Source organism: Carlito syrichta, unplaced genomic scaffold (genome assembly GCF_000164805.1).
Source record: "Carlito syrichta isolate Samal-C Ts95f unplaced genomic scaffold, Tarsius_syrichta-2.0.1 Scaffold315818, whole genome shotgun sequence".
NCBI classification, from domain to species: domain Eukaryota; kingdom Metazoa; phylum Chordata; class Mammalia; order Primates; family Tarsiidae; genus Carlito; species Carlito syrichta.
In genome coordinates, this window is record NW_007259914.1 from 404,097 (window position 1) to 417,748 (window position 13,652).

At 40.5% G+C, this 13,652-nt stretch overlaps 1 protein-coding gene across 1 annotated transcript in view; it reads left to right on the forward strand.

Annotated features, from left to right (window-relative positions):
• SOBP (sine oculis binding protein homolog) overlaps positions 1-13,652 on the forward strand; it is a 181,994-nt gene that overhangs the window by 37,858 nt on the left and 130,484 nt on the right. Inside the window, exon 4 of the mRNA XM_008073310.2 lies at positions 4,141-4,292. Coding sequence (XP_008071501.1) covers positions 4,141-4,292 — 152 coding nt within the window. The remainder of the gene's footprint in view (positions 1-4,140; positions 4,293-13,652) is intronic.

Genomic DNA, 13,652 nt, shown 5'->3' on the forward strand with positions numbered 1-13,652 from the left:
TCTCCTCAGGTTGCTTTGCAACTTGTCTGAAATCTAATTCATGTCTTGAATTGATTTTTTGGATGTGTGCATTCTAGGAACTGCTGGAGGAGACAAATGTCACCAGCAGTTCTTTCAGAATTTGCCCTCAGTATTGGGCTCCCATGAAAGTTACAAAGGGGTGGTGAATCTACTGTTTAGTTGCTTGGGGTCCATTAAGACCCTTCTGATTTTCTTTGGGCTCTAGCCAGCTAAGCTAGTATACATGTTTATAGCCTGTTAAAATGCCCCAAGAAGATCACTGGCCAATGGTCATCCTTATTTTTAAAAGTCACCAGATAAGGAAATTTCTCAACTTCAGCAGGGCATTCCAGAAATGTATGATCTCATACTTCTCTTCACTGTAATAAATAAATACAATTTTGATTTCATCTTAGAGTAATTAATCTGAACTTCCCCTTCTGGGATGTAAAGTAGAAAATTGTTCCATGCTCTTTGAACACTAGATTGGAAAGAAAATGCCCTAAACATTTTGCTTAATTAAATCCTAAAGAGGTGGTACACATTTTTCATGATTAATTGAAACATGCACATTTTGACATATTTATATGATATCATCTTATGAAAATTTTATCGTGTTACACAAACTGTTCACTTTGGGAATGTGATTTAATGCTGTAAACATTTTGCGTTTGTTGTTCTATTGTTCATTATGAAAAATACATAGACTGATGACTGAAAGGTAATGTAATATAAAAATCTGTTTGTGAATCTTCATTGACGTCATCTCAAGTCTCTAAGCCTAAATATAAGACAATCATGTTTTCTCTAATTTGAAGAAATATTTTTTAAAATAAAAAAGTTTTAAAGCAGATCAAGTTAGAGAAGTTAAAGTTCTGGAGCCTTCTATTTTTGCCAGGGTAAAGCATACACATCATTCCCAGATTTTATGTTAAAAAATAATAGTGTGTTTTTGAAGTGAACTAATCCCTTTGGTTTTGAGCACTTGAGAAAAGTTCACTTCTCTAGGGGTACAGTCATCTTGTTTAAGATGGAGACACCATCTCTTGTCTGGTGGCAGAACTTTGAGCTCTATTTTGGCTGACAAAATTAATTTAGATAATCACAGCTATATTTTAGTGCCTTTACTATTAATATAAATGACTTCTATAAGTCTAGAATATCTGACAATGTCTTCCCAAATTTTTGGAATAACCCACTTACCAGACTCTCCTTTGGCTCCTTAGCTGTTGATAACAGTTTGATGACAGTGAAAGAGAAATCTGGTGGAAGTTTTCCAAAGTGTTTGCCTTTGTGAAACAGAATCTTACGAAAAACGGATGGGAAGACTGAGTTCTTTAGCAAGACAGATAGATACTGACCTCCATTCCCAGAGTCTTCCAACTGACAGAGACAAAACAAAAGCACACAATTTCTTTTTAATCTCATCTTCGCATATTGTTGCTTTGTGGTATGAATGGTTTATAAAAATAATCTGTTTTAAAATTCTACCTTTTTTTTGTTGTTTATTTGTTAGGTCTATTGTAGGAAAGTGTGCTCACCTCCCTTTAAAAATGACAGTGGGTCTGTCTGGTGATGCTGGAATGAACTTGAGACAGGCGGAGGTGCCCTTGGGCCCCAAGCGTCTCTCTTCCAGGTCCGGCAAGCAGCCCGCCCAGCACACGGCCTTGTCATAGTGTTGTGCTCACCCCTTTCTCGTCTCAGGGTTGGTCTGTGTTAAAGATCTAAGACTTAAACAGGCTCATGTTTTCTTTCTCAAACTAGACGATTTAAAAGAAGAAACAAGGGGAACCTAATGCATATTCTAAATCGGCTCCTTGGGAAGTGGGGTCTCCTCATTAAACTGTGAGGCCAAAGGATTTCCCCTGTAAACATTGTTTTCCCTTACAGATTTCGCCAGAGTCAAGCTTATTGCCAGTGGATAATTTGTGAGAGTTCTGCTGTATTTTCTTTTTCAGGAATTTAAGACTTAAAGCACCTTGTCGATTAGGAAAGATAGAAACTATTAGTGCTAGTTAGCTTCGTAATAACAGATGATTATTTTTAAAAACATGCTATTTCTAATGTAAGAAAACCCCATACTGTAAGGTAAATTTTAGAGCTTTGTTAATTTTTCATACCATGTAAAATGTCTATACATAGACAGATGCTGTATTAGAAATCATGTAAAATATAATAAAAGTTTTCTTTGAATAGAACAAATGATTAAATACAGTAACTGCTTGACATTCGAGTTCATATTATTACTCTACTTAAAGAAATTTATGTTATAAAAAAAGATTGACTAACATCAGAGGTCATTTTTTACGCTGTCTTCTTAATTTGATAATTAACAATAGATCAAAATATGTAATTTGTGAAACACAAAAGGTCATTAAAATGGCAATATGTATTCTATTCAGGTAAATAAAATATCGCATGTAGTTCTGAGTGGTGATACTCCAGGAGAAAAATGTCGTATCACTGCAGTACAAATTAGTTTGCTTCTAATTTTGCAGGCTGATGACCACACTGCCTCAAACCAAATCTTTTCCCTGGAAATGGAATGATTGCATGACAGACCCTCTGAACCATGAATCTGTCAACAACTCATGGACCAGGCCTTGTTTAGCAATTAGTCTTTGGGGGCTTTTATTTAAAAAATCAGACAACACTGTACTAGAGCTTATTGGGGATTTTGTGGTTACCATTCATGCTTGGAGCATGAGTCTGGGTTAGTACAAAAAAAAAAAAAAAAGCTATAAAGGAAGAAGAGATGTGGCAATCAGTTTCTCTCTCTCTCTCTCTTTCTCTCTCTCTCTCTCTCTCTCTCTCATACACACACATACACACCCACACACACTCTCTCTCTCTCTGTCTCTCTCACACACAAACATACACACACACACACACACACACTCTCTCTCTCTCTCTCTCTCTCTCTCTCTCTCTCTCTCTCACACTCTATCAGTTGGGAGATCAGAGAAAGCAAAAGCCCTTAGGAGGCAGAAGAAAATATTTCTTAGGCTTCTACTTAAAGTCTCCTTTTATCCCTCCCCCCCAAAAGAAGCCAGTGTTTCTCAAACATCAGTCATTTGAATACCATCACAATTTTTGTCAGAATTTCATACCACCTGCACTGTGGTTTACTTAATATAGTCTACTAACTGACTCACTGTCAAAGTCTGTCTTTGACTTAGCAGTAGTATTTCTGATATCATGGGCTCCTTATGCTGGTTAAATTTATTTTCTTCTCATACAAAGGAAAAGTAATTCAGCATTGTAAATAGTGGACATATTTGCATGCCACTTAAACTCATTCTGAGCATTGCCATGATGTGACATAAGAGCCGGGAGAGTCCCCAAATCTGGCTGAGAATGATCTGACATTCCCGGTACCATCCCTCTGTCCAGGGACCCCCCCATCCGGGGCCCAAGAACCACATCACATGGAGAAGAATGTAAGTCAGGCTTGCATCTCCCTGAGGACACCAAGTGCTAGAAGGTTGCATCCTCAGAGACTGCTCTGGGAGTCTGACTTGTCCCTCTCCATTGCCAGAATCTGGCCACTTGCATCTTTGCTTTTTTACTAAATACATTGCTCGAGAATCACGATATTGCAAGAGTCAACAACGGCCCGTATCATTGAAGAGTCATAGAGAACATGCCATGGTTAAACCTAGGTTCTGCCTATCAGGGTCACACGAGGGCATCACACTTGTAGGTTGACACCCTACAAATTATCCCACACAATGCAAATCTTGTAGGCTTTCAGCAGGACCTCTGAAGAAATGGGTTGCTTTATAAACTTCATTAGTACTGGGGCTAGTTTCACTAGGCAGATTAGACATTTTTACCAGGCTAAGAACCCTAGGAGCCTTAATGGTTCTGCAGTCATGCTCTGGTTTTTAAACAAATGTCTTTTAGAAGCTTAGGAGCCAAACAAAACAAAAAAGAAAAGGAGAGAGAGAGAAAGAAAAAAAAAAAGGAACTGAGCCTACCCCTTGAAGAGCTGACTGTCCTGTGGCCTACTTGGTCAGAAAATGGTGAGGTCCAGAAACTGAAATCAGACCTCAGTAGCTCTGTCAGGTTCAGGGTGTGTCTAAGTTTGAAGGGATGTTTGCTTCTGATATGAACATTTTTCTTATACTTTTGTTATAGAAGATGATGTGTCAAATGTACAAATAATGTGTGCCTGGTGCCAGAAAGTGGGAATCAAGCGCTATTCCCTGAGTATGGGAAGTGAGGTGAAAAGCTTCTGCAGCGAGAAGTGCTTTGCGGCCTGCCGACGAGCCTACTTCAAGAGAAACAAGGTAAGAGCACCGCAGAGAGAGGTGGCCACGCAGGCCTTACCAGCCCACTAGCGCATGTGCCTCGTAGCTTTTAGCGAAAAACACTGCGCACTTTTTACTTGCATATTTTTATTCTTTCTGTTTTGTCCGTTCCCTTTCTCTGTCATGCTTAACCTTTTGGAATAAGGAATCCCCTTCCAATGTGTTTCTCTTGGCTTGGTGTTTGAATTCTGAGAGGGTGAATGAATCTGGGGAGGACACCATGACCACAGCTGGTGTCCTAATGGACAGTGTCTTTCCAGCAGCAGAGTGTACAGACTAGAATCTATGAAAGATAAGTCGTAGTGGTGTCTTATGAAAGCCAAGAAACTAGCACATAAGCATGGCCAGGAAGCTTTAGTCCACTCCGTTTAATTCTCATTCCCAGTGGGAATATTACTATTGCTCTTTCCAAAATCTGACCCACAATTTATAGTCAAGAAAAATGTCAAGTCTCTCTTGACACTTTGTGTTAAAGTTGACTGATACTGAGAAAAGGTGAAATTATGAATACATGATCTAACATTGCTCACTGCCAAGCATTTGTGAGAAGCATGGTGGGTAAACACAGGGACAGCCATCGTTAGAGTTTTTTTTACAAAACATCCCAGGTCAAAATGTCCTTTTAGGATAGCGGTAGTCACCACTGATGGGAAATGGAATGCATGATGTTTTTACAACCACACACACACATTTGCACACAACTGCTTTCTTAATCCTTAAAGAACCGCTGTAGTCGTTTGCCACCAAGTCCTGAGGTAAATTGCTAGTCCTTGATTTTTCATTGATCTGTAAAGATACCTTAATTCATAAAATCATGCATATTTTGCTAAGCATTGCAGTTTCTATAATACAAGATCAAAATCTGTTCTTTCTTGAAGCAAACAATTATTTTTTTTAAAGTCTGATATTTGCAATGCTGAAATGCTAATCTTGGGCTCACTGCATTGCAAGAGGCACTGTTGCAGCAAATTATCTCCTGCAAATTTAGGTCACATTCATTCTGCCAAAAAACATAATGCCGAAAGAATTAGGCTGCAGAATTCAGTGGGGTGGAATTTTAGTAGCAGTCTCTAAGAATTAGGCTCATAATCTTCACTGGAACAGAGAGGCAAGTAAGGAAATTGTTTGGAATTCTTTTGGGACGGTCAGCAGTTGAGTTCTCTTTCCCCTGGGAGGGGCCTGTGAGTCTGGGGTGGAGGGTGGGAAGATGGACGCACGAGAGACACGTTTTGTTTTAATATAGGGGGATTAAAATGATCTCCGAGACCCTGGGGCTCTCGTTTTGAATGCTGAGCACTGGGGTAACAATCCCAGGAGTGGGCCCAGTGCTTTCCTCTTCAAAGCCCTACTTACCACAACAAAATACTTTGCATTCCATCCCAGAAGATGGCTATAGAACAGGGCTTTTTGTCTTTCTATAATTCTGCAGGGTTATGGGTCTGAATCTTGATGGGCTGCCTGGAGGGAATAAAATCAGGCAAGATGGATTTGTCACAATCCTGGTGATGCATGTTATACTCTGGAAACCGATTATATTTTATAGTTAGCCTTTGAAGACAGGCACCTGACTCCACCTGGAAAAACACTCCAGAATACTCCATCTGTATTGTTGACATCATTATAAAGTTTAAGGTCAAACTGAATTCAAACTTCCTGAGCATATGTTTTTGAAAAATGGATGGCCGGAAGCCAAGGTTAGAATGATTAGTATTTGGAATACTTACAGCAGGTAAAATCAGTAATGGGAGGGAGGCCATCGCGTTTCTCTGCCCACCAGGAGTTACTGGGGTAGCTCTTCGCACATCTCGCAAAACCTGGGCGTTGTGGTGGTTTGATGTTTAGACTTGCTGGCGGATCCCAGCAGCCCATTAGTGGACATTCAATAGCTGTCTGTCTGCAAGCTCCACCCTAATTTATGCATCCCAAAGCTCTCCCAGGCTATACCTTCCCCACCCCCCTTTTTGTTCAAATAGAGAAATAAACTGGTCATACCACCTGTTGGATTCTTTCCTTTTTTAATTTTAAGAGTGTTATCTCTGTAACAATATTATATTGTATTACAATACACATGTACAGCTGCTGTATTTCTGTTAACTGATAGGATTTTGCAGTCGTTTCATTTAAGGCTTGGGTTTCCTAATGGATTGTATTAGATACCCGTCTCCAGCCTGCCATTTCTAAGAACTGCTTGTAATAAGCCCTGGGGTGTTCCCCACTGAAGGCAACAGCGAATGGCTATCTCTCTTCTTGCATCATTTTAACAAAGTCCTTAGTCCTCATTATTAAAATTGTGGACTTTCTTAATCTTAGAAAAAGGGCAGAAGTTTTCCCATTCCTACATAACAGATTTTTCTGGCCAACTTCTACATTTTTAAATATTGAGAAGTGAATGGAAAACCGAGTGAATAATGTATGTGCAGAATAGAATTTTGCCTTAGGTATAGTGTAGATTTTTTAAAAAAATAAAATTAAGTGTGCTGTAAATTATGCTTTATAATGACAGCCTGTTCCTTGCTGGATAGCATGCTGGGATCTAAAAATGGTCTCGGAGTTGAACCCAAGTTGTATGCATAACTTTACAAAGAAAAACCCTCATAGAAAAGGTAGCTAATTAGGAGCGGTATTCAGCTGACCTCTGTTTTGTGTCTGAGCAACACCTGCATTTGTGAATATAAATTGGACAGCTGTGCCTGCGGTCCCTGTGTTTCCCTCGTCACAAATGCTTGGGTGTAGAGGCAGGAACTGATTTGCTGCTAAAAACTAGGACGGAAATAGCCCAACTCTCCAAATGAAGACCCACTGAAAATGGACTCTTTAAATTTTGCTTCTCAAACCTCCTTTCTCTTTAGGTCTCTCTGTTTGATGGGGTGGGTTGAGAATGTGACATGCATCTCTCACAAACCCTGTCGCTATGCAGTAAGGTGGGATGGATCGAAGCCATGTTAACCCTTTATAGCGTGTACGTTACACTTTGGAATTAAATTTCAATTTTTATTTGAAGCGTTGTTTGGATTGCTCCAAATGTATAGGCTTTCTTCACAATGCTTCTACTAAACACTGTTCCGAGAGGCCTGTAAGTCACAGCTGTATTCACTTCAGGAATCTAACTACTAGTTTACACATTTCAGGATGTTGGCTCTAAGAAGCCTATAGTGTTCATTCAAAATATATTTTTGTAGAATCCTTATCCCACAAGGCTCATTTGCTGACTCACAAGTTTTTGAAACAGTGGGTAAGAAAAATACTTATGTAGTCTGTGGGTATTGGATGAACATTGGATTGTCAATCTCATGATTTGATGTGCTGGAGACTTTTCAGCAGACCAGTAACTTACTGTTTCCCTAGCCCCTTTTTGGACTTGAGAAGCTTTCCAGCTTTGTGATTCGACTAGGTATTGGGAAGCTGCAGAGACTCCTTAGTGGCTTTGCACTCCTATAGAAACATTTAGTCCAGGCTGGGCGCGGTGGTCATGCCTGTAATCCCAGCACTTTGGGAGCTTAAGGGTTTGAGACCAGCCTGGGCAACCAGGCAAGACCTTGTCTTTATAATAAATCAAAAAATTAGCCCGGCATTGCGGTGCATGCCTGTGGTTCCAGCTACTTGGAAGGCTGAGGTGGGAGTATTTCCTGAGCCCAGCAGGTTGAGGCTGCAGTAGCTGTGAGTATGACACTGCACTCCAGCCTGGGGCACAAAGTGAGACTCCAACTCTTAACAGAAATAACAATAATAAATCATAGTCCTACTTGATAATACCAGTTCTACTCTGCATAACAACAGACACTTCCTTTCTTTTCTATAGGAAAGGAAAATACTCTTTCTTATGGGAGTCACACCTTGTAACCATTATTCCTCTAAAAATGAGAGTAACAAACAAGATCACAAATAGTAGACATTTCCAAATAGCCTGTGTTTGATCTTTTCACTTTTGCATGGGAAATATCCTATTGTCTAAACTTATATCCAAAAATCAGTCAGGAAATTAAAATTCAAGACAACTGGCCAATGCAGGCAACATAAAGGATGATTGTTGACTTTTCTTTTTCAGATCTCTTTTCTTGTTCAGTTTATAGTGTTCTTTACAGATTAGTAGCACTGATAATTTACACAAGTTCCAAAGAGCACCAAAGTTTTGCTTCCTTGTTCTAGTTTTTCCATAGTTTGAATAACAGATAGATAGAAACACTTCCTCAATCATAATGTTGCTGCTCCCCAGCAAACCATAGTGGGAAGAAACCGATGTGAAACTAAGAGAAGTATGCATTAGAAAGAAAAAAATGACATACATGGAAACAACATTTGCAAATGATGCCTTTAAAATTTCCTAACAATCATTATAATAATAACATAAATATTCAGTGAGGGGAATATTGTATAATAAGCATTTCTTTTCCTTCCAAACTATATCCTTGGATACAGAGCAATCTCTTCTAGAAGAGATTTCTTTTGGAAGAACCCCTCTCTAATTAGCATGTAACATGATGTTATTTGGAGTTATATTTTATTTAGACATAGACTATTTGTCTTTTTATTACACTTGAATATATCCTAGGGAAGATTTCTCTGTTTCAGACTTAATTATAGAACCCAGTAGTGCAGAAGAAATGTGTAACTGTTGCCCTGTTAATCTAGTGATTAACCTGTCTACACTTTTTCCTTTAAACGTCTGCAAAATTTAATTTGCAAAATGGCTATCATTCATAAAGGTTTGGGGAAGGACATTAAGAAATTACTTGTGGGCTGGGCTTGGTGACTTAGCCTGGAATCCTAGCACTTTGAAAGGCTGAGGCGAGCCCGCAGGTTCAAGACCTCCCTGGGCAACTTGGCGAGACCTCGTCTCTACAATAAAAACCAGAAAATAGCTGGGCATGGTAGCGCAGGTCTATAGTTCCAGCTACTTGGAAGGCTGAGGTGGAAGGATCGCTGGAGCCCAGAAGGTCGATGCTGGGCGCTGGGGTGGCTGTGAGCCTGCATGCCACTGCACTCCGCCCTGGGCAAAGGAATGAGACTCCAACTCAGAAAAAAAAAAATGACTTGCAATTAATGTCCTCTGGGCACCTGAAGCTCAGGCCCCAGACTTACTTTCTCCAGTTGCTTGCAAATATCCTTGGTCCACAAGTAAATGCGTCCAGGGAGCCCCGGGGTTCCTCCTATAGACCCCCTTGTTTTTTTACCAGGCACCAGTGAGCCTGCCGGGGCTGTCTTCTACACCCTGGCCTGCAGGATGATTGCTGTGGCCCTGTAGAGTCCCTTGGTACTGCGCTGTAAGCCCACACACTGCCTTGCGCGTAGAGTGGCCTCTACCATCCGGGGCTTTCAAATGGAGGCCATTGACTGAGTTCCCTTTCTGAGGGGGTGTCCTCAGAAAGCTCTGAGGGAAGAACAACAAACCCAACTGTTTTCTTGCTCTCTTGTATTTTGAAATATGGAATGGAATATTGATGAGCTGCTACCAGTGAGGGCCTGGGAAAAGCAATAGCAGAGGAAGGGGAAGACAGCAGCCCTTGGAAACACATTCGGGGTGGGGTTAGAGCAGACACATTCTGGCTCGCGAGGTAAGGTGCAGGTCAGCTGAAGGTGACACACAGGCTCTTGAGAAAAGCCAGAAAGTGGCCCAGGTCAGAGGTCCTGCAGGCAAACCAGGACACAATGCACTAGAAAGCCATCAGAAACTTGGGGAAGAGGCAATTGAGCTCATGTTTACCAAAATACTTGAAGACCACTTGAGAAACCCTGGTCCAGGGACTACCCAGAACACAAACAGAACAGGGCAAGTGGGCTTGTCCTGAAAGAGAAGAATAGCAACCACTTTTGGTTTTTAATGGGCTACCTTTTGGGAGATTTGTGGGGGAAACAGAAAGTGTTCTAATCCATTACTCAGAAAGGACGTCAATTTCTGAACAACGTAAGATATTTTAGAGTGAATGTGAAGAGATGATCAAAACTCTAAATAGCGTCAAGCCTTGATCTGTGTTCAACATTCCTATTCAGTGAGGGGGAGTAGATTTTTTATAAATCTGAATCTGGTCACCTTGGGATCAATACACAGGGCTACTGAGATTATATGCTGGGATGTTAATTTTCAGACACAGTAAGTCTCTGACTATCCTTCTGGTGATGGCTAATGCTATTCTCTTAAATCAAATTTTTCTCATCTGAACTGCCGGTAATTATCCAATCCATCTAAAAGGCACGCTCCCTTTTAACATTAACCACAGTGTCAGATTGCATCAGCCACATTGTGTTCTGGTGACTGCCGCGGCAGCGTGATGAATGTGCGTGTTTGGAGTTCATAGTCTGACTGCCTGTTTGGGCAGTGGGCAGTCCAGTGAAACAGATGACCAGGAAGGGATCTATTTATTTGGGACGTACGTTTTCTTTATCGATCCAGTCACTCGCATTGCCAAGTTCCTCACCTTGCCACTACCAGTGTTCAGCTTTATCTGAGGAATTAGCATGTAAAGAATTATCTACTGGGTTGTTTTGATGTGCTTCTCTCATCATAAGCTGCATTCAGCACCGTTACTCTTTGTGCCTGACTTAAAAAGGAAGGTGTCATGAGATCTTATTAATAAAAACCAGAGGAGGGAGCAGGTTGAGTACTTGGAAAACTGTCCAGAGAAACTGGCAGAGAATGATTATGCGTTTCCTGGGATAGTAGTTATGCTCTGTTAATTCAAATGTTTTGTTTAAAATGCTCAATCTCAATATCTGATTAATTACATGCATACGAGGGTGGGTGGCTTGCCTGGAGCTATTTTAAGGTAGTAGTTTGAGTCCAGAATTTCTCTCATACACATCTCTCACACAGGATGTGTTTGGTCACAAAGCCTCATGCATTCAAGAGGGCTGTATACAGAGAGCCAAGCTATGGGCAGGCCTGTCGTTATTTTAATATTTCCTCCATTTCAATACCTCTGGATAGGTTTTGCACACACAAGCAAAAGTGCAAACTGGGCAAGCTATGGGTAATTCTTTGTTCCTGGCGCTCTTTGTTCGTATCATCACAGTTTAGGATGGAATAAAGAAAATCTTGCTGCAGATGGCCACTTAATTTCTGCCCCGGCAGTTCAGACTGAAGATGGGAAATGCCCTGCGTTACAATCCGTTCTTAGGGTGGCTGTGCACACAGTGGAATCTAATGCCTACTGACAGACTGCCTTTGGAGGTTACAAGCATCAGTCTCCTGCATTCTTTGTAAACACAGGCTGTGGGCCCGAGCTGGGCACTATCACAAGCACGAGAAGGCAGATCGATGGTTTAATGAATCCATAAAGATGCTTGAACTCTGCTGCAATTTACTGAGCACTCTAGTTAAATGAAACTCCTGTAGTCTTTAACAAAGATAGAGATAATCAATGACTGGGGATGGAAGTCAATGTCCAGTAATCACAGCCTCCCAGAATGTGTGTTGTCTCATGGCTCACAGAGTCAGATGCAGGATCTGTGGCTCACTGTGTCTCTGTTGATATTTGCTTCAGGTTTGAGAGCTGCATTTGGCCCGAGATGACATAATCTCGATAGTGTTGCCTCTGTGAGGACTATTTTTAAGCTATGTAATATCATTTGAAATAACATTTCTTTAAAGTGACAAGATTAAGCTTAAAAAATTATATTTGTTCTAACATGTAGTATCTTTGTGAGTCATCCCCATGATGGAAAGTAAATAGGGAATAAAATCCGTTCATGATTAAGTCCTCAAAATGTCAAATTGCATTGTGTCAGAGAGCCCTGATTAATCTTTCCATGGTAAAATATTTCTCATTAGTTTTCTATGGTTAAGGGTTAACCACTCCTGTTAGAAATTCAAACATTAGTGTATTTTTCTGCTTAATTCATCTTCTAACAGAGGAGAATATAGTTAGTAGACACACATTTTTTACTTCCAAATGTGCTTTGGAAGCATATCGATTTACGAGAAAGTTTTGGAGGTGTGCAGGAGAATTCCTTCATAAATATGTGGAAATATATTGAAAAGTATTTAACCACTTTTGATTGTGGAAGAACAACTGCCTTGACTTTGAAACAATTATTTTTCCACAGACAGAATAGAAGTTCTGACATAAATCTAAGATTTTGCATCTGATTTTGGTTACATAAACTTAGACTTTCTAAATGTTTAACTTTCTTAATTAGCTAGTTAGCGTTAATTAAGCCAACCCCAATAATTGTATTTTGGGGGTTCAATGGGTAACAGGAATTCTGAGGTATTATGACTGCTAATCCTCTTCCCAGGCTTTGTGCCAGACATTCCATGATAAAGTGGTGATTTTAATATGGATCCCATATAGGAAATTCTGTTTTATCATGTTTTGATAGAAAACCTTTATTTTATTTAAAATATGGCTAACATTTCTGTGATTGCACATCTCTTTGTTACAAGAAGAATCTTAGAGGGCCCTGAACTTTCTGTGATCATCTGGGGAATTGTGTGTTTCATAAGTTGGAGCAATCTAAATTGTTGCTGTCAAAGAGAAAGGGAGATTTGCCCAATAGGAGATAACTGCCTCCCTGCAATGTTTTTTTGTTTTTTTTTTTAATTTTTAGCCAGCTTTAAAAAACAAAATCTTACTCATCCATTCCTTATTTGAACAATAAAATAAAAAGATACCTTGAGCCCCTATAATGTGCTAGGCATGTTTTACGCTTGGTGGAGACACTTTTTTTTTTTTTTTGAGTTGGGGGTCTCACTCTGTTGCCCAGGTTGGAGTGAGTGGCACGATCACAACAATCATGGCTCATGGCAGCCCCCCTCAATCTCCTGGGCTCAGGCAATCCTTCCACCTCAGCATCCCAAGTAACTGGGACTTGGGACAGGGACTTGGGACAGGGGTGTGCCACCACTCCCAGTCAATTAAAAAAAATTTTTTTTTGGATGTATTGTAGAGATGAGGTCTTGCCAAGTTGCCCAGGCTGTTCTCAAACCTGTGGGCTCAGGCAATCCCCTCACCTCGACCTCCCAAAGTGCTAGAATTACAGGCTTGAGCCACCGCGCCTGGCCTTAATTTTTATTTTATAAAGACGAGGTCTCGCTGTGCTACCTAGGCTGGTCTCAGACGACTGGGCTCAAGCAATCTGCCCGCTTTGGCCTCCCAAAGTGCTGGGATTCAGGCGTGAGCCACCATGCCTGGCCCCAAGAGGAAAAAGTCCCAGCCTTAAAGTGATTTATATTCTAGTAGGGGAGATAGATACCATACAAGTTAAAAAATATCTGTGTAAGGTGGTTTCAGGCAGGGATAAGGGCTATGAAGAACAAACTGAGTGAGAGTGAGAGGCTGGAAAATGAGGAGTTCCTGTTTTCTATCAGATGAGCACAGAAATTATTTCTTTTTTTTTTTTTTT